At 36.5% G+C, this 17,990-nt stretch overlaps 1 protein-coding gene across 3 annotated transcripts in view; it reads left to right on the top strand.

The window, feature by feature from the left end:
- Positions 1–17,990, top strand: part of RNGTT (RNA guanylyltransferase and 5'-phosphatase) — a 182,576-nt gene that overhangs the window by 14,908 nt on the left and 149,678 nt on the right. For all 3 annotated transcript variants that reach the window (XM_065059622.1, XM_065059625.1, XM_065059624.1), the window contains 4 exons: positions 3,135–3,210; positions 6,890–7,142; positions 13,686–13,795; positions 14,648–14,749. In XM_065059622.1, the coding sequence (XP_064915694.1) occupies positions 3,135–3,210; positions 6,890–7,142; positions 13,686–13,795; positions 14,648–14,749 (541 nt within the window). The remainder of the gene's footprint in view (positions 1–3,134; positions 3,211–6,889; positions 7,143–13,685; positions 13,796–14,647; positions 14,750–17,990) is intronic.

The raw sequence follows: 17,990 nt of genomic DNA, 5'->3' as shown, positions 1-17,990 counted from the left end.
GTCATTTGATAACTGAATGATTAGAGATTCTTTAGCTAATCTCACAAAGCAGCTAATTAATTGCTGGAAACTGGTAGTAGATACAAGGCTTAGTTTTTCCTCTGTGATGTACTGTCTCGCAGTAGGTACTCGAATCTTCTACCTTTTTTTTTTTTTTTTAACCCATAGCAAAATGAGTTCTCAGTTTAACTTGGACGACTTCTAGTGGCTTTGGTTAAAACCATTTTATTCTGATTTCTGTTAAGCATATTAATGTTCAACTCTATCTCCAGACTGCCAGAGACAAGAAATTAGTTTGCAGCTGAGTTTGCAGAGTGAGAAGGGGTGTTGTCCTCAGGCCTCTTTGATAATTGTGCAGCCTTCCTGAGTCTGAGTGTCTCTGCAACTTAGGAGTGCTTGGAACATTTGTTTGTGTAGGTGCTATTGATAAGAGTTTGGTAGACTAAACTGGTATGTTCATACAGTTTAGGATTCATGCAGAATCAGAGAATTGCTGAGATTGCTGAAAGGAACCTGCAGAAATCAAGTCATCTGCCCTTCCTCAGAGCAGGGCCAGCTAAGGCAGCTTGCTCAGGACTGGGCTCGTTTGGGTTTTGATCATCTCCAAGCTTGGAGACTCCACAACATCATCTGGCAACCAGTTCTGGTGTTTGCTCACCCTTACAATATCATTTTTTTTCCTTGTGTTTAAACAGAATATTTTAATTTGTACCCATTGTTTCATGTCCTGTCACAGGCTAACACTGAGAATTTTGGTGGAGGTTGTGTGTGTTGTTTTTTGTTTGTTTATTTGTTTGTTTTCCGAGGTCTGAGGATATTTAATGTACCACTCACTTTTTCACATAATTTTCTTTCAGGTACTTTCTTATCTATTTCACATAGAACGCAATTTTAATTTGAGACCTATGTTACCTTCCCTAAACTGTAATGCAAGTATGGGATATGAAAAATGAGGAACTGCTAAATGAGAGTGGGATCAGTCATCAACAAGATTTCAAGTACTGGTACAAGTTCTGAAATCTTGTTGACGACTGATCCCACTCACTCTCATTTAGCAGTTCCTCATTTTTCACTCCCATTTAGCAGTTCCTCCACTTGGTCCTTCAACAATATTTCAGAACTTGAAATATTGTTATGGTCAGCAATTTATATGGAACATGGATAGCACGGTGATATTCTATAAATAGCAAACCCATTTAACTGGTATTTCTACTTTTAAAATGCCATTTTTAGTTTTGAGTCACTAACTTTTTGACTTCTGTGAATTTTGGAATGTTCTTCTGTTATTTAGATTGTTTCACCTCTGTGGAAAAAAAAATCAATTAGAAGAGAAAATAAGAAAATAACATGTTGAATAAGCTTTTAAATAACCTGTGGTTTGGGCTTTCATAGTGAAAGAGAAATGTTGGGATTTTCCATTTCCGTTCCACGAATTACCAAAAAGTTGTTTCTGGTTCTGGACGCTTTTTTTCTCTGACAGAGGATCACAGGGTCTGCTGGGGAGGATATTTATATCAAAATGAAAGCAGCAGTGATAGTGCTGCACTGTGGTCTCATTGCTGAGATGCTTCTTATCTTTGTCACATGTATAAACTTATTGACTTAACCTTCTGAGTAGCAGTAACAGCTGCAGGATTTATTGATAGCGATTGTGTATCGTTTCATTTCCAGTGTCAAGATTAGGTATGAAAAGAGACTGAAATGTGAATGATAAACGAACAAAATTTTATATTCAACTAGAACAACGTAGGATGGAAACTTTATTTTTGCAGCTTGAAGGACTGGAGTATGCCTGCCTACCTTAGGGAAACAAAATGCAAAAATTCTGCTTAAGTAGAAAACAATGGAGAAATGATTTCTGGGAATAAATTCTATAAGTAAGCTAAGAATCATTTCATTTGATACAAGTTATGCAGTTTTTAGTATTATTAAATAGTTAGAATGGATGAATCCAATAAATTCGTAGTAGATTTTGCCGTGCTTTATTAAGAAGGGAAGCTTTTGGGGTGGTCACAAAGCCCAACCCTCATACAGTTGGTAAACGTTTCTGTTTACCCATAAGAAGTTTCTGGTTTTTATCAGTCTAGCCTTGTAAAAAAAAAATAATCTTGAAGTGTAGGGGAGCATATAGGATAAAAGATAGATATGGACGTTTTGTCTGAATAAGCATCAAGTGAATTGGTTTTAAACTTACTTTACTATGGTAAAGACATAAGGAAATCAGTAAAAGCTTAAGTGACTTGCTTCATGGTCACATCTGAAAAAATATGTTACTATTAAGAATAACTGTGTTTAGTGTTAGTGGAAACTTTAATACTCTGATATTCATAATTTAAAATACAGTATGAGGAAGAGGCAACATCTTACCTGAATCCTTTGCTACATTTTTAATAGCACAAATTTTCAGGCTGGTTTGTGTATCACTAGGTGGTGCTGTTGTCTTGAAAGAAAAAAAATAGTTCCACTGAATTTAGCTCTTCCGCTCTTTTCACTGGGGGATGAAGTCAATAAAATAGAGATAGAAGGTTTAATTATTTTTTTCTTAGATTAAAAAGATAAGTAATTCAAGATGATTATACTGTTGTATAGTTTTTCTTTTTGTATTTTTTTTTTTTTCTTTCAGAATTAGTAAGTCTGGCCTTAGGTTGGTAATAGCAAATTTGGAATAGTATTTTGGTGTATTGACACAGCTTTCAAGTTTGAGGTAGGCTAAGCAGGATATGATTTTTATGCCTGATGGTGTGAAATGAAAGTAATGCTCATTGAATCCACTGAAAGCACAAATATTGAATTTGATTGTATTGTTTTCTGATAAACATTTGAGCAGTCATAAAATAATACTTTGAATCTTATCTGTGTTAACCGTATTTCAGTTGCTTTAAAGGTAGTACTCTTGAGTTGCGATAAACTGAAATGTCCTGTGCTCTTGTTGCTAATAATTTGCAGAAAGAATGTAATAAATTGTTTTTTAGGCTTATGTGCCTTACGTGATCTGGACTGCCTTGATAGGAAGGGAGATAACTCTTTAATGTTACTGATTGAAGGTACAAGGATCCAAACCCACACTTAGGAAATTAAAGCATGTTTGTTAAAATTGCTTGCAAATGACCATGCTCTTTTCTTGTTTTGTGTAGGTGTCCATTGCACACATGGTTTCAATAGAACTGGATTTCTGATCTGTGCCTTTTTGGTCGAGAAGTTGGACTGGAGGTAACTTTGAATGTTAATTCCTGGGGATTTGTGGGGAGTAACCGAAGGATCTTCTGTATGTTTCACTCAGTGTCTTGACAGCTGTCCTAATGTATTCACTGTTTGTTATTTTAAAACTGACTACTAATCCTGAGCAAACAGTCTATATTGACATTATTCATATAACCCCTTGGTAGTTTAACCTGTCTCAGTCAAGCGTTCCAAGTCTGATATGTCAAAAGTCAGCGGTACCTGCTGTGTGTGGGCTTTTATTGTATTGTGTCTTTTCCCTGTGACATGTCACACATTTTGAGTAAGAATATAGTGTTCAGAGATGCCTGAAATATTATTTCTCTTACTCTTTCATGTAGTTTTGCACATAGGCTCTTCTGGTTTCTTGAGTTCTGAGGAGATTTGCTAGAGCAACAGCAGAGTGATGTACTTACTTCTGAAGGGTTGGGGGAGACAAAGTCCTTGTTTCTAGCTTGTTGTTCGATTAAAGTCTACAGCATGCTTCTATACAGGCTCACCTGGGTTTTTTGTGATTTAAAAATGTTCTTCATAAAGAGTAACAAGATTTTTCAAATATCAGTAGTGTAAAAAAAAAAAAAAGACTTGGTCCATGCTGGTGGGCACAACTTCTGCATATTTGAAAGTATTCATGAAACACTATTTCCTTGCTAATGGGGTCCCATGCAAAACATGTTTCTTAACAAGACTCTTAAGTGTTCTGATTATATTTCTTGTATGGTCCTTTAAGCAAAGGAGATTCTACTCCTGTTGCTGCATTTTCTTATGACTGGACAGTTTATTTGGTGCTTAGTATATATGTGCAAGCTGTTTGCAAAGAACTAGGTCATTGTTGTCTGTTAGTAAGCTTGGAATAAAGACATTGGAGTAATGGAGACATAACACCGTTAGCAGTGGGTGGCTGAATCTTGTCAGAATCTTAGCTGAGTATAGGAAGTAGACAGAGATAAAAATATCTTCATAGTATGATTCTAGTTGTTCCTATGAACTGGCAAATTTGTATGCTTCTAATCTACCCATTTTAAAGCAGCATGCGATAATTAGGCTCAGAATTGGTCCTTTGTTCTGAAGAAGAAATGCACTTTGAATCTGTTTGAAACTCCTGCTTCTATGCAGCCTCTCCTTATTTTCAAACCTCTGTGGGAAAAGCCTTAAAACTTAACAGCCATGTTTTTTTTTTCTTCTCCATCATTCAGGTAGTTAATTGTATCAAGTTTGTTCATCTCTATTAGATTATTTTAACAGAACACCCAGCTATCGCCTGGTAGGGAAAAATGTCTTCAGCAAAATAATGAATTTTGGAAAGCTGGTAGTTAATGGTAAGCATTGTATCAAGATAAATCCAGTTTGCTGTATCATTCTTTAAAATAAGGCACTGTTATTTGCTGATAAGGAAATAAGATTTTCCTGATGGAAAAATCCATCCGTATTCATTCCTTAAGCATATGATATAGGAGTACTGCTGATGTATTGTGAATACTCAGATGTAATTTAAAGGTAGGTTAAAGAAAGGTCATCCAAACTGAAAATCTGCAGCTAGTAATCAGAAACCTTACTTGATTCTCTTTTTCGCAACTCATATTTTTTCCCAAGGATCTTTCTAGAACTTGCAAAATGTTTTCTTTCAGCTAAGGTATCTGTGCTTGAAATCTGCACTCCCTCATTTGGCTTTCATTGCCATCTCTATGATAATGCATCCAGCTCTGGAACCTTCAGTGCGGGAAAGACATGGACCTTTTGGGAGAGTAGCCAGAGGAGGCCACAGAAGTGATCAGAGTGCTAGAACACCTCTCCTATGAGGACAGCCTGAGAGAGTTGGGGTTGTTCAGCATGGAGAAAGCTCTGGGGACACCTTATTGTGCCCCTTCAGTACTTAAAAGAGGCCTGTAAGAAAGATGGGGACAGACCTTTTAGCAGGGCCTCTTATGACGGGGCAAGGTAATGATTTTAAACTAAAGGAGGAGAGATTCAGGCTAGACAGGAGGAAGAAATTTTTTACAATGAGGGTGGTGAAACACTGGCCCAGGTTGCCCAGAGAGGTGGTAGATGCCCCGTCCCTGAAGACATTCAAGGCCAGGCTGGACAGGGCTCTGAGCAACCTGATTTAGTTGAAGATGTCCCTACTCATGGCAGGGGGTTGGACTAGATGACCTTTGAAGGTCCATTCCAACCCAAACTATGCCATGATTCTATATCAGAATAGTATAGAGTTCTTCTGATGTTATCAGAGACGAATTTGAGCATCTTTCAGACCTCATCCCTTTTGCGTTTTTTTGGCCTTTCAGTGGCATTGATTACAGAAGATGTGAAACAATTTAAGAAAGATACCAAAATAAAAAATGTCTTGTGATGAAGAAATTAAGAATCTTAGAAAACAGAATGAGGAAGAAAGATCCTTCTAAATAACTCATATTCTTAAACTGTAATTTCCCACATCTGATGACTGACCATCCGATAATCTCACTCCTGAAAATGTTTTGCTTTCTATAATACTCTTACTAAAGTTGAAAACAGAAAAACAAACTTACTTGTTCTTAGGAAGCGTTTCTGCCTATTCTGGGCAATTTGCCTCATGAAATTCTTAGTCTCCTTCCCATACTGTACAGATTAGACAAAAAATGCCTTTTGTATTTAAATTATTTTTTCCATTTTAAGCTGTATATTTTCCTTGTTCCAGTGGCAGACTATTTTCTTACCTGAAAAAAAAATAGTTTTCACAGTATGTTATATGTGCTTTTGTTCCAACTTCAAGATATGTGCCTGTCAAGAAGCCTAACGGGGGGGGGGGATGTGCCTTTTGTGGTTTCTCCTCTCTTTTATTTAGCAAGATTTCTGAGTTGATCTGTGGAGCATTACTGCTCCACACTGCCATGAGAAATGGAAGACAGAATTATGTCCAGTGTTTTCCATTGAATATTTTCATGGGATCTGTGAAAACATCAACAATAAAACCTTTGTGCTGTGCTTGCTGTTGTATATTTTGCAGCACTTTCTGGTTGGCTAATGAAGGGACATGACTGTTAGTTTTAGTTTCTAACTTTTTTGTGATCCAGTCTCCAGTTTATTAAAACACTGAAGATTAAGTGTTAGTTGCATAGTAAAAGGCTTCCAAATTACAAGTTTTTATGAGAAACTTCTAGAAAGATAAGTATTTTCAAAAGATTAGGATACTTTTTCCCCCTGTGATGGCAAAACCTCTAATGAAAGGAAAGGTAATTCTTAGAGCGAAAAATGTAGCCATGTTTGGATTTCGACGCTTGCATTTTTCTTCATTAAGTTTGTTATTCTTTTTCTTTGGTCTTTTTTTGTCCTCATTCAGCCCTGAAATACTTACCTACATGTCACACATTCCTTTTCTGTAGCCATCATAAAAGTTTTACCTCAGTGACCAGCAGGCCACTATTAGCTACAGTAAGGAGGCGAAGCAATGCAAACTGCACTTACTTCTGAGAACATATGCAGTGCCTACATAATTATGCACAACCTTGTGCAAGAGCAACTGTTGCCAGGCATGATGTTTCAAATATAATGAATGTTTTCGCTATTACCAGTTTGGATTTATTTTTTTTTTTAATTCTCAGTTCCAATAAAACTTATGTTTGTTAAGGCACAAGGTGACTAAAACATGTAAATTAAACATCCAGAGTAATTTTCAGTTTTTATTTTACAGTATTGAGGCTGCTGTGGCTACTTTTGCTCAGGCTAGACCACCAGGTATTTATAAAGGTGACTATTTGAAGGAATTGTTTCGTCGTTATGGAGATGAAGATGATGCACCGTCACCACCTGAGCTACCAGAATGGTGCTTTGAAGAGGATGAAGAGGAGGATGATGATGATAATGGTAAAACAGGAGGCCAGGAATCAGAACCTGGATCATCAGGCTCTTCCTTTGGCAAGAGGAGGAAAGAACGACTAAAACTGGTATTTTTTTATTAGAACTTAATATTGGAATTTTAAACTTAATTTCATAAACTCATTGTCATCAGTTACTACATAATACATGCTGAAGGAGTGTCAGTGCTCTTGCAAATGAGGGCAAATAGTATTGTCCCTAACTGGTAAATCCAGGTAGATTAATTGCAAACTTTTATGTTTCCTATATGAACCTTGAAATATAATATACAGCGCCTCAACTATTCCAGTTGTAACAATGACTTAACATTTTTCTAATATAACATTTAATTTTTTTAAGCTTGAGTGGAGATCGTAAAACACTTTTAAATTTTTCACTCTGTCTTTGGAGTTGAAGTGTTATGGGGGAGGTGTGTAAACAGTTTTTATTTATTTTTGTAGCTAGGTGGATGAAATTCAGTATTTTTTATGTTCAGTGCTCACTTGGGTAAATATTCTTACTTTCAAAAATTTTGGAAGATTGAGAATTGGATTAGCAAAAAGCAAGATGAGCTTAAAAACCCAAGGCAGCTGTGAAATTATATGATATTCAAAGCTGTTTAAATTTCCTAACGATAAGAAATATGACTGATCACTTACTCTGATTATTTTGACATAAATCTGCATAATTCTGATGAAATAAGTTATCATAGTTACTATAGTATGGAACTAATACTCAAGTACAAAGAATATTCTTGTATTATCTGAGGAGTAATGGTACAGTTCTCTCCAAATTACTTTTTTTTTTTTTTTAATTTGCAGATAAAGTAGAAAACTGCTGAGGGCAAAAATAGATTCAGTTATTTTTGCATAATGCTGAATTATTTTACTTGTGTGCTGAGGTGTGTTTGTTTGCAAACACTTGGAAATCCTCATATGAAATATGCTGCAAAAATGCGTTTTGTTATTACTGCAGCTGTTCAGCATGGTTTACAGATGAAGTATGGAATAGCCTGAAAGGAATACAAAATCTCATCCAAAGAAGCAAGATGAACTTTGTGAACTTTCAAATAACCTATCAGCTGAAATAAAAAATTGTCTACACTGTAAAAATCCATAGTAAAAAATATATTCAGGGGGATGGCCACTACCTCCATTAAACTTGCAGTAAAACTTTGATATCCAAAAAAATTTGTGTCAGAACCTCAAAATGGTTTGTTTTGACTTTTAATGCATTAGCAAATGAGGTGTGATGGCGGCGTCTAATGAGGGCCTTTTTTCAGCAAGTATAGAACTAAACTGGTCTGTTTAACAGGAATCACAATACTGACTTACCGGCCTTTTTCTTATCTGCCAACATAGTTTTTTGAAAGCTGGAAGCTAAATTATACGAATAAGCATATTAATAACTAAAAGTTAATTATGAGATAGATAATTCATGAAATAAATAATCATCTAGTTAATATGCATATTCGTATAATTCAGTTTTGCAGCTCTGGAGGAACATTCTTTGACGTGAAGAGAAGGAACGGGGAGAATTCTTTACCATGGTTCTTGGCTGGCAGATTGGACTGCTTCTTAACTGAGTAGATGGATACAATCTATTTGTGATTGTAAATATGCGATCTACAGGGGGAATGATTACCAGGTAAATACCTCTTGCTTAGATTTTTTTAATTTACTGTCTAGAGAGCTAAATTTTCAGCATTACAGCTGATTTCCTGCAGCAGATGTTTTCAGCATTGTGAGACTCCTCCTCCTGTGTATGCCTAGGGGTAGAGACAGCGTCAAAATAGAGGTGGCTGGTGTGATAGTGATATTATGAAATGTTTTCGTTTTGACCCAGATCTTCATGGGGATAGAAGAAAAGTTGAGGGGTAGAGGAGGAGACGTGACCCAGGCATCTTGTTGGGAGAACAGTCAGAAGCAACTGCCCAGTTCGCCTGTGCTCTCCATTTCAGAAATTCTCTCCCAGACAAGAGAAACTTTACTGCAGCATCTTTCACTGAAACTTCCATGTTTTGATGTCAGAAACTCTTGACAGCCTTTCTTTGCTGCACTGCAGAAGCTGTGGGAACTGTTAGGACATAATGCCATTACAGTTTTGTTTGTCACCGCTGAGAGTAGTCGACAGGCAACAGCAAGTCTGTTTGCTGCAGTCTCAGATGCTGCACAGGAAATCCAAACAAGTTTTGACTTTGTCAGTGTGTGCCATGGTGGTTGTAGCATCGAAGCAACATTATTAGCTGACACTTAGAATCTCACCTCAGGAAGACAAAACATCTTCGGGACAAAAATACTTGATTTTGCAAATAGGACAAAAAGTTACAGTTCTGAGCCAGAACCTTCGAACTTGTCATGGGTCAACTGGATCTTTTACCATTTATTAAGGAGTGCCATCTGTTCTACTCTGATGCAAGCTGCATATTTCGAAGGCAGTACAGGGTGTAGTATGTAGAGCTTTTGAAATGGGTGGTTACATTTCAAATAGTCTGGAAGAGACGGTAGCTGTTAATGATTTTCTTTGTTATTTTGAGGTCAGGTGTCTTATAGTCATCTATGAGAGGGAAACCACTAAAGCTCACGGTTGTCACAGTGAGGTTATTTATTATTTAACCATCAAAGTACTTTGTTTATATATATTAATGACTTTATTTTTCTCTGTCTAACCTACTTTTTTTTATTTTTTCCCCAAAGTTTAACCCCTATACTTATTAATCTGTCTGGGAATGTGTCTTGGTGGATATGGAAATATATACTTGAACACTGGTGTAATTTGCTTTTAGCTATCTCTTTTTCCACATTAAAAGCCAATTTGTTCACTTTTTCCCTATAGTCCATGTTTTTTATACTTCTGACCATTCTTGTAATTCTTCATATTCTATCATGTTAACACATGTTTTTTTGAGACTGCGGTGCCCGAGATTGAACACAGGCCTCTAGTTGCGGCCATCCTGGTGCTTATTAGGGAGGAATTGATTTTAGATGTCTTAAGGCTAATACTGCTGTTTATATTTCTCAATATAATTGCCTTTTATAAGACAGAATAATACTTATTCAGCTTTTGGTCTTTTGCTGCCTCTGTTTCTTTTTCTCTAATTATCTACCAGTGTGTGGTTCTATAATTGCTTATTCCTTATTAAGTGTAGAACTTTGTTTATACTGAATTGCACAGTGTTTTTTTCCAGCTCATTCTTAAGGATAACACTGAATTCTTAAACTACCATCACAGTCTGTATCCCTGTTACTAAATTCACGGATGTCACAAAAATAAGAACATGGTGTTAAGAAATCTAGGGAAAATAAATTAACTCTCTTATACTTAAACCAGACCCTGCAGATCCTCCTCAATGTTTTCTTCCATTTTGTTAGTGAAACACTAACTCTTCTGAACCTGGTTTTGAAACAGCTTGCTCTTCTGCTTTCTGGAAGTTACATCTGCCCCATGTTTTCTGAGTTCCTCTATGAGAACAAGACAAGCAAACAAAAGACAAGCCAAGGGAGTTGTTACCTCACGAATAGTGCAGAAAGTACATGGACTTGGCTCAGTTTTGGCACCTTATCCAAGGAAATGTCCTCATGAAACCTGGTGGGCTGAGTTCTCAAGACGGATACCCGGGTGCCTCGCCTTGTTTTTGCAGTGCTGCGCCTTAGCTAGTGAGTGTACTTTAGGCCCGACCTTATTCTGTAAAAGCCTCTTCTACTGTGTGTACAGCTGTGGCACTTTTTAAACTAGCATCCTGGTTGAGTCTCTGGATAACCAAGTTGGTTATATTCTTAGGTTGTAGTAATCAATCTCTCCCCTTACTGTCTTAATATTGCGCATTTTCCTCTTCACTCTGTGTCTTCAGCACTTTGCTCTGTTCCTCGCTCTCCCCAGTCCTCTCCTTCTTTGAGTTTAGCAGCATTTCAGGGAGCGGTTACAAGGTACCTAGCCAGGGGAAGCCTGTATGAAAATACAAAAGCTTGGCTTGTTTGTCCAGTTATAAGGTGTACTTGTCTCCTTAATTCTTTAAAAATTGCTCCCCAACATGATAACGGATATGTATATATGTAATTATGTACATCAAGCACATGTTGCCTGTGTGAGAGAACGTGTGGTGTTTGGTCAGGTGTTTAAAATCAATAAAGAGTTAAAAGCTGTTAAAATAAACAAAGTTACTGAAGCCAAATTAGGATGTATCATTTCTATGTTATGAGAAGCTAATACTTTTGTAATTTTGAATGATGCATTCTAACTTTTTCACCATATGGAAAGTTTTCTAAATTGCTTAAAATCAAGCCTGAGAGCAGCATGTAGGTGATTTCTGTTTGTAGGGAAACTTGACTGTGCTGTGCACTCTGACATCAGTGGCTTCAAAACCAGTTGTGTATGTGCATAATCCCTTAATCGGATAATCTCTAGGAGACTTTTTCAAATGGCAGGCACCAATTTCATGTGACTTCTACTTTTCTGGAAAGTCTTTCCTGTAGCCTACCCGTTGCTTTGATCTTAGCAGTCCATACTGCTGGCGCACTCTGACATTATTCTGAGTAGTGAGGCACAACCGTCTTCCTTTATTTCTTGGGGCTCTTAACCACTTACTCAGAACTCAGCCACTCGGCTGACCAGGCACGTGTAGATCTCTGCCCCTCCCTGGCTGTCACACCTGCTGGTGCCCACGTAAGTAATGTAGGATAAGTGACACACTGAAAGCCTGTGGAGCTTAAGGTAATTAAGGTTATCTTATTTCTTTAGGTTATTCTGTTCTCAGAATATGATCTGGTGATGCAACTGAGCCAATCTTAACTGAGGCAGTCTGTACTGAAAATAGCATTCCTGCTTTCCCTGCGTTCCTTCTGCTTCCCTTGTGCTGGCACTACTGTCAACTCATCCTATGGTGACCTAGTTTAGGATACTAATTTGGCAGAAAATTACTAATTTGTGGTCGTATTTTTTGCCCACTTGGTTCCTAGACTTGCTCAAGAGTGAAACAGGTGAGTGCCACGGTGTATGGAAGGGGAGGGAGCAAAAAGGCTCCTTTCATCAGTAGTCTGCAGCCAGAAGTGTTTTAGAGAACAGATATGAAACACTTGTATCTTTGTTTGCAGGATTCATAGCTCGACAGGTGGAAACTATGCTTTGATCTTCCTCGTCTGCATTGAGAATTTATGAGAGATGCTGTTGAAATAAGTCTGGTTGATTTGGGATCTCTATAGAACCCTTTAATTATGTAGCTTTGTAGACGTGATGGCTTTAATGTGTTCCATTGTGCAGAATAACTTTTTATTTCGCTTGGCATCAAACTTATTCTGGAATAGACAACTTATTTCAAAGTTTTATTTTCAGTACTCTTTTATTCATCTCTGCTTAGGCTTTTCTGTGGCATTCAGGAAAGCACCTGCACTTTTTTAACCTGGTTGAGATTGAGAATAAAATTATGCAAGTATACTTTTACACAGATATTTTGTTACGAACCAGCCAATTATGTTCTCTCTTTTGTTAAGAAGTTTGTCCTAGATCAACTGAGACCCCTTTAAGTTGCTGCTGCATAAATACATTAATTCTTTCAATTGTTTTCCCTATAGTGTAAGTTTTAAGTTTTGAGACATACAACACGATAGATCACCCAGGTGGAGGTAAAATCCGTGTAATTGAGCTTCTTGTACTGGAATTACCATCTAGTTCTGATAAAATTAACATCTAATTGAAAACATGCATCTCAGAGATTTGGACGGAGAAAAGTAGGACTTAATGTCTTCATCTGCTGAGATGTAAAAACAAAACAAAACACTGAAAACTTTGTGTCTAAAGATGTTTCCTAGTGACTTAATTCACTAATTACCAAGCTACTTATGTATACCTCACTTTAGATCTCTACTATTAGTGAGCAGCTCTTACTTTCCATGAATCAAGGAGAGCACAGAATTGTTGGTCTAGAAATACTATTCATGTATTAAAAATAGTATTTAACATTTCATAGGTCAATTCTGTCCTTAGTTTCCAGCTTACTTATTTTGAGGCCACGCTTTTTGACACACTTAAAAGTGGTGTCACAAAGGCTTCTGCCAGAAAGAGTTTTGTGACCTTTAATGCGCAGTGATTTGCTCCAGGCTTAGGTGCTGATTGTCATCCACAAAGAGATGTCTTGCACTACCTTATTAGTGTATAATATTCTGTGTACTAAGGACGATTAATTTGATCCACGCAAGTTCTATATGTGACCAATTTACAATGAAATATTTTATATGAGTGTACTTCCTTTTTAAATAAAAACATTTTAGTTACAAATGAAAAGTAATGACTTGCACTGATACTGTAGCTTGATATGGGAACTTTCTTGACAGTACTAGCTAAACAGTGCCTATCCCTTACTGTTTACCTCCTTTTATTTTTTTCTTTTAATCATTATTATCTTTTTTTGTCCCCATAAATAACAAAGTTCCTAGGTTCATAATATGTCTCACCAGTGAGTTTACTGGCAAAGCTCAATAGGGTGGTATTTGCGGGAGAATCTTTAAGGAATATTTAAGCTAGTATTGCATGTGAAGGTTGTATTGTAAAAACAACTTTAATCTTGTATTGACATATTCTGATCTGCTCTTATGGAGGCCTAAACACTACTTTTTGTTTGTTTGCTTTGTTTTATTTAGGGTGCAATTTTCTTGGAAGGAATAACAGTTAAATGTGTGACCCAGGTGACAACACAACCAAAGTTAGGAGGAATACAGCAAAAATGTCAGCAGTTCTGCGGATGGGAAGGGTATGAGAATATTTAGAACTTATGTTTTTATACTCTCTAGAAATAAGTGTTACATTTCTAGTTTTGCAGAAGAAAACAGCTCGTTCTAAAAATGAAATAAGGTGACTATGTTTGGATGGATTTTTTTAAAAGAAAAAGCAAGCCTCAGAAACTCTCAACAGTGAAACACGAGGGTCTTGCATTGTACTTTGAAATGGAATGATCAGCTGTCGGTACTAAGAAACAGTAGTCTAGAACTGCTTTTCCTCTGACATGACAAAATGTTTTCACATTAATTGTTGCTGTGGAAATTCCAGATGTAGTCTAGTCTAGGTAATTGTGTAAAACTTAGTGCTTGCTTAAGCAGTAGACATATTTATACAGCTGCTGTTACCCTTCACTCTTGAGGTGTAATACTAATTTTTATAGCTAACTTGAATTTGTGTCCAATGTTAATGAGAACGTTGGTTTTAATGTCTCCAGTTCTGAGCTCCTTTCTGAAGCTGATGATCCAGGGCATTGCTTACAGTGCTTCCTACCTTGCTGATGCTTATAGTTCTTCTAGTCCTTGTAATTTTAAATTCAAATATCTCTTCCTCCAAATTTAAAACTTTGAAATTCTACATAATTTAGTGTTTTGTCATAAACAGATATCCTTGTTCTTATCAGATAGGCATTTAGTTCCTCTTGTAAAACACCTTTTTGGAGAAGATGTTCTAACTCATAGTTAACCTTGCTGCAAGTCTGGTACAAGTTGTAACTTCAGTGTAATGTAAAAATATGTATTGCCTTGTGTGACTATCTATCGCAGAATATTAATAAACATGGTTCTTTTATTTTTATATATATATATATTTTTTTTTTTTGTTTTAGATCTGGATTCCCTGGAGCACAGCCTGTTTCCATGGACAAGCAAAATATTAAATTTTTGGAGCAGAAGCCATACAAAGTTAGCTGGAAAGCAGATGGCACTCGGTAAGTTCATTTTAACTGAAAAAGAAACACTCAGTAAATTGGGTAGACCGTTTGTATTTTCTCAGGAAAGTGAATTTGCTTGTACAAAGGACAAAGCATATTCTAACAACAAAGCTGACTCCAGAGATTTTTTTTTTTTTTTCTGTTTTGGTACCCAACATTTGCTCAAATTTGTGGCCAACTTTATTTTTAGCAGCTGTTCTGCAGACTGACTGTTAAATGTATGTACTTTTATTCTTCTCCATGACCCTTGCCTCTCTGTCTGCCAAGACTTGCCACCAAGGCCTTAGAATAATCTTAGATAAAAGTAACGGTTTGTTAAGATAAAGAATTTGTTTAGAAAAGCGAAATTAAAACTTCTAGTTGATCCTTCAGAAGCTGGCTAGTATTAGCAATCTCATGTCTTTTTTATTCATACTGTGATCTGATCCTTTGTTCAAACTTGTAGTTGTGGTCAGCCAAAGAGTCAGTAGTTTCATCGTCCCTTGCCAGTTCTCTTACATACATTGTTGGAGTGACTTTTTTTTTTAATAACAGGATACAATCTGATCAGATTGCTGTGTCAAACATCTTCAGTGCTGTTATTTCTAGTTGGAAATGACTTCTTGTATTTAATTTCTCCAGTATTCTCATGTTAGCATTTCAAAGTAGGAGAAATGCCATACATCATCTACTGTGGAATAGCAAACCACTTTTTTTCTCTGATTTTAACTGGTTATAGATCGGTCTCAACTGCATGAAACTCAGTTTAAGCATGTGCACCTGGTATCATTTGGAGGTCTTTTGTTGCTTTGTCTTCTATGAAAAAGGCATGTCATACGGGGTCTATTGCCTCTACGCCCAGAAGCTTGCATGAGGTATAGAAAGTTTTTGCTATTCACATGGAAATAAACCCCAAATGTTAGGTTCCCCATTTCCTTGTGTTCTTGCAAAGAGTTACTGTGGCTCTTCAGACAAACAAATCTTTCTTGAGTAAAGTTCCAAGCCTCCAAAATCATACTTACTTTCATAGGACTGAATATGTTTAATAGGTTGTTACATTTGTGAAATTACAACCATTTTCTTCAGGTTCTGGGATCTTCATCAGTGGGGATTGATACTCTAACCTTCAGGTTTTCTTTAGTATTTCTGGTTTCAAAACTAAAATCAAGAATCCCAGATATTAATGGAAATATTTTTAACCCATGCCACTCATAACATTCAGAGCACAATCTTCCTTTTTATTGTGGGTGCTATCTTGAGGTAATTAAAAATGTAATTTCTTACATCATAGTCAACATGTTCTTAGTAACAGGAAGAATTTAAATCGTGTGATCCATTTCATTAATTTCAATAGCTTGGGTTTTCTTTCTAAAAGGTATTCTTTACATACAGTAGTATTTAAGCAGTTGTAATCTGTGCTAAATGCAATGACTTTAGTTTTTATTCGCTTATGAATAAATTCTTAACCTGCTTTGACTTGACCAGAGAAAGTACAATTACAATTAACGTACGTGCGGTAAAAGGGGAACTGTTATGCTCATTTGTGCAAGGTGCTTTAGGCTAACAAGAGAGTTCAGTGTTCCACATGTGTATGAGTTAGAAGGCATCCGTTGTGTGGGTGAGATGTATGCTTTCAAAAAGAGAAGGTAAGAATTTTTGTTTTCAGACTGGTGAAGTTAAAATACTGGTTTTGTCTACAGATAAAGGCAAAAGATGTTTTGTTTTAGCAGTGCAATGGAAAGAATTCTCCCTTCCGTATGCTGAGGTAGCGAAGTTTTGATACTTAAATCAACAAATGGTGTAGGTTGTCTTCTAAAGTTTTTCCTTCATTCTTTGTTTTGTTAGGCTTGCTATCTTTAGCAGCAGAAAGGAGTATGAATGAAAAGCCTGGACAAAATGGGGAATTAGGTGTCTTACTGGAGTTGCCACATGGATCCACATGGAGTCAGTCAGGACTCAGCACAATCCAGTCAGACTAAGCTGTCTCCTGTAAAAAAGACCCTTCAGGTGTCTCTCATCTGTGGAGTTTGTTTTTTAAGGGTTTATAGCTTGAGCAGAGCACGGTGTGAAAATACACAGTAGGCTTGCACTCAGTATGGCAGCAAGGAATTACTGGGAATATTTGGCTTATTAGCGTTGACTGGCTGTATGCACAAGCACTTGGATAACGTGGTGCAGGTGTTCTCGGGGTGGGAGGTTACAAAAACGTGGTGTTGGGAGGTCCAGGATTATTCTCGGAGAGGTACAGCGTATTCAAAAGCTGCTGAGCCTAAACAAGTAAACTCAGCCAACTTACACTGACCGTGCAAAGAGCCAGATGAAGTCTTTGCATTTAGTATGCTTTTAATCCACATTCCAGATAGACTGTTGATTGACTTGACTTATAAAACTATGAAAATATGTTTAGAAAGTATGAATGTCCTATACAGCTCAGATATCAAAAAAGGCAATCCTTGCCTTTTCCACAGGTCAGTCCTTCAGGAAGCCTTTGTTTTAGGGTTTGGTTTACGCTAATATTTTAGTATGCATTAAAGACAGTTTACGTAGTTGCTTTGTCTAATTTAAGCCTATTGCTTCGAGAAATAGTAATAGCAAAAAAAAATTCTGTTTTAAAAATAAATTATTTACAGAAGACCATTTGATATTAAATTAGGGAGATAATTGTTTCACCTGTAGTGTCCCTTGTGTGCGTTGCCGCTGAACAATAATCTGTTCAAAACTGTGGGTCATTAGCTAATACATATTTGTATGTCTTAGAACAAATACTACGATGCTGTAAAATTACAATTAGTGCTATTCTGTAGGGTTGTAAGCTATTTTTTCACATCTCTTTTTCTGTGTGTATATGAAGTCTTCATTTGTCATATGTTATTAATCTGGAAAATTAAAGTCTTATGGGATATTTATTTTCTTACTCAAATGTACAGGATGCAAGCATTCTGAATACTAGAATAATTATATAGAAAATAGTAGTGCACCTGGGAGACCACCTTTTGTGAAAGAAATGAAAGTACATGTGTAATTTCTTGTCGGAATTTTCAGTATTTTGAACATTCTGTCCTGTGTTTTCAGAGTTCTAGAATGGTGGTGAAACAGAATGGATAAAGAATTAAACTGAGAGAATGAAATAGTTCTTTTAAATGTTCTCAAAAACATAATAGCTAGTAGTTGATTATGGAGATACACAGACCGATAGGTACATTTAGAGAAGAAAATGGTGCTACAAAGATCCAGTGTTAATGAAATTCAGCCGAAGGCA

Source organism: Columba livia, chromosome 3, assembly GCF_036013475.1.
Source record: "Columba livia isolate bColLiv1 breed racing homer chromosome 3, bColLiv1.pat.W.v2, whole genome shotgun sequence".
NCBI lineage: Eukaryota > Metazoa > Chordata > Aves > Columbiformes > Columbidae > Columba > Columba livia.
This window is presented reverse-complemented; position numbering and strand designations above follow the sequence as displayed.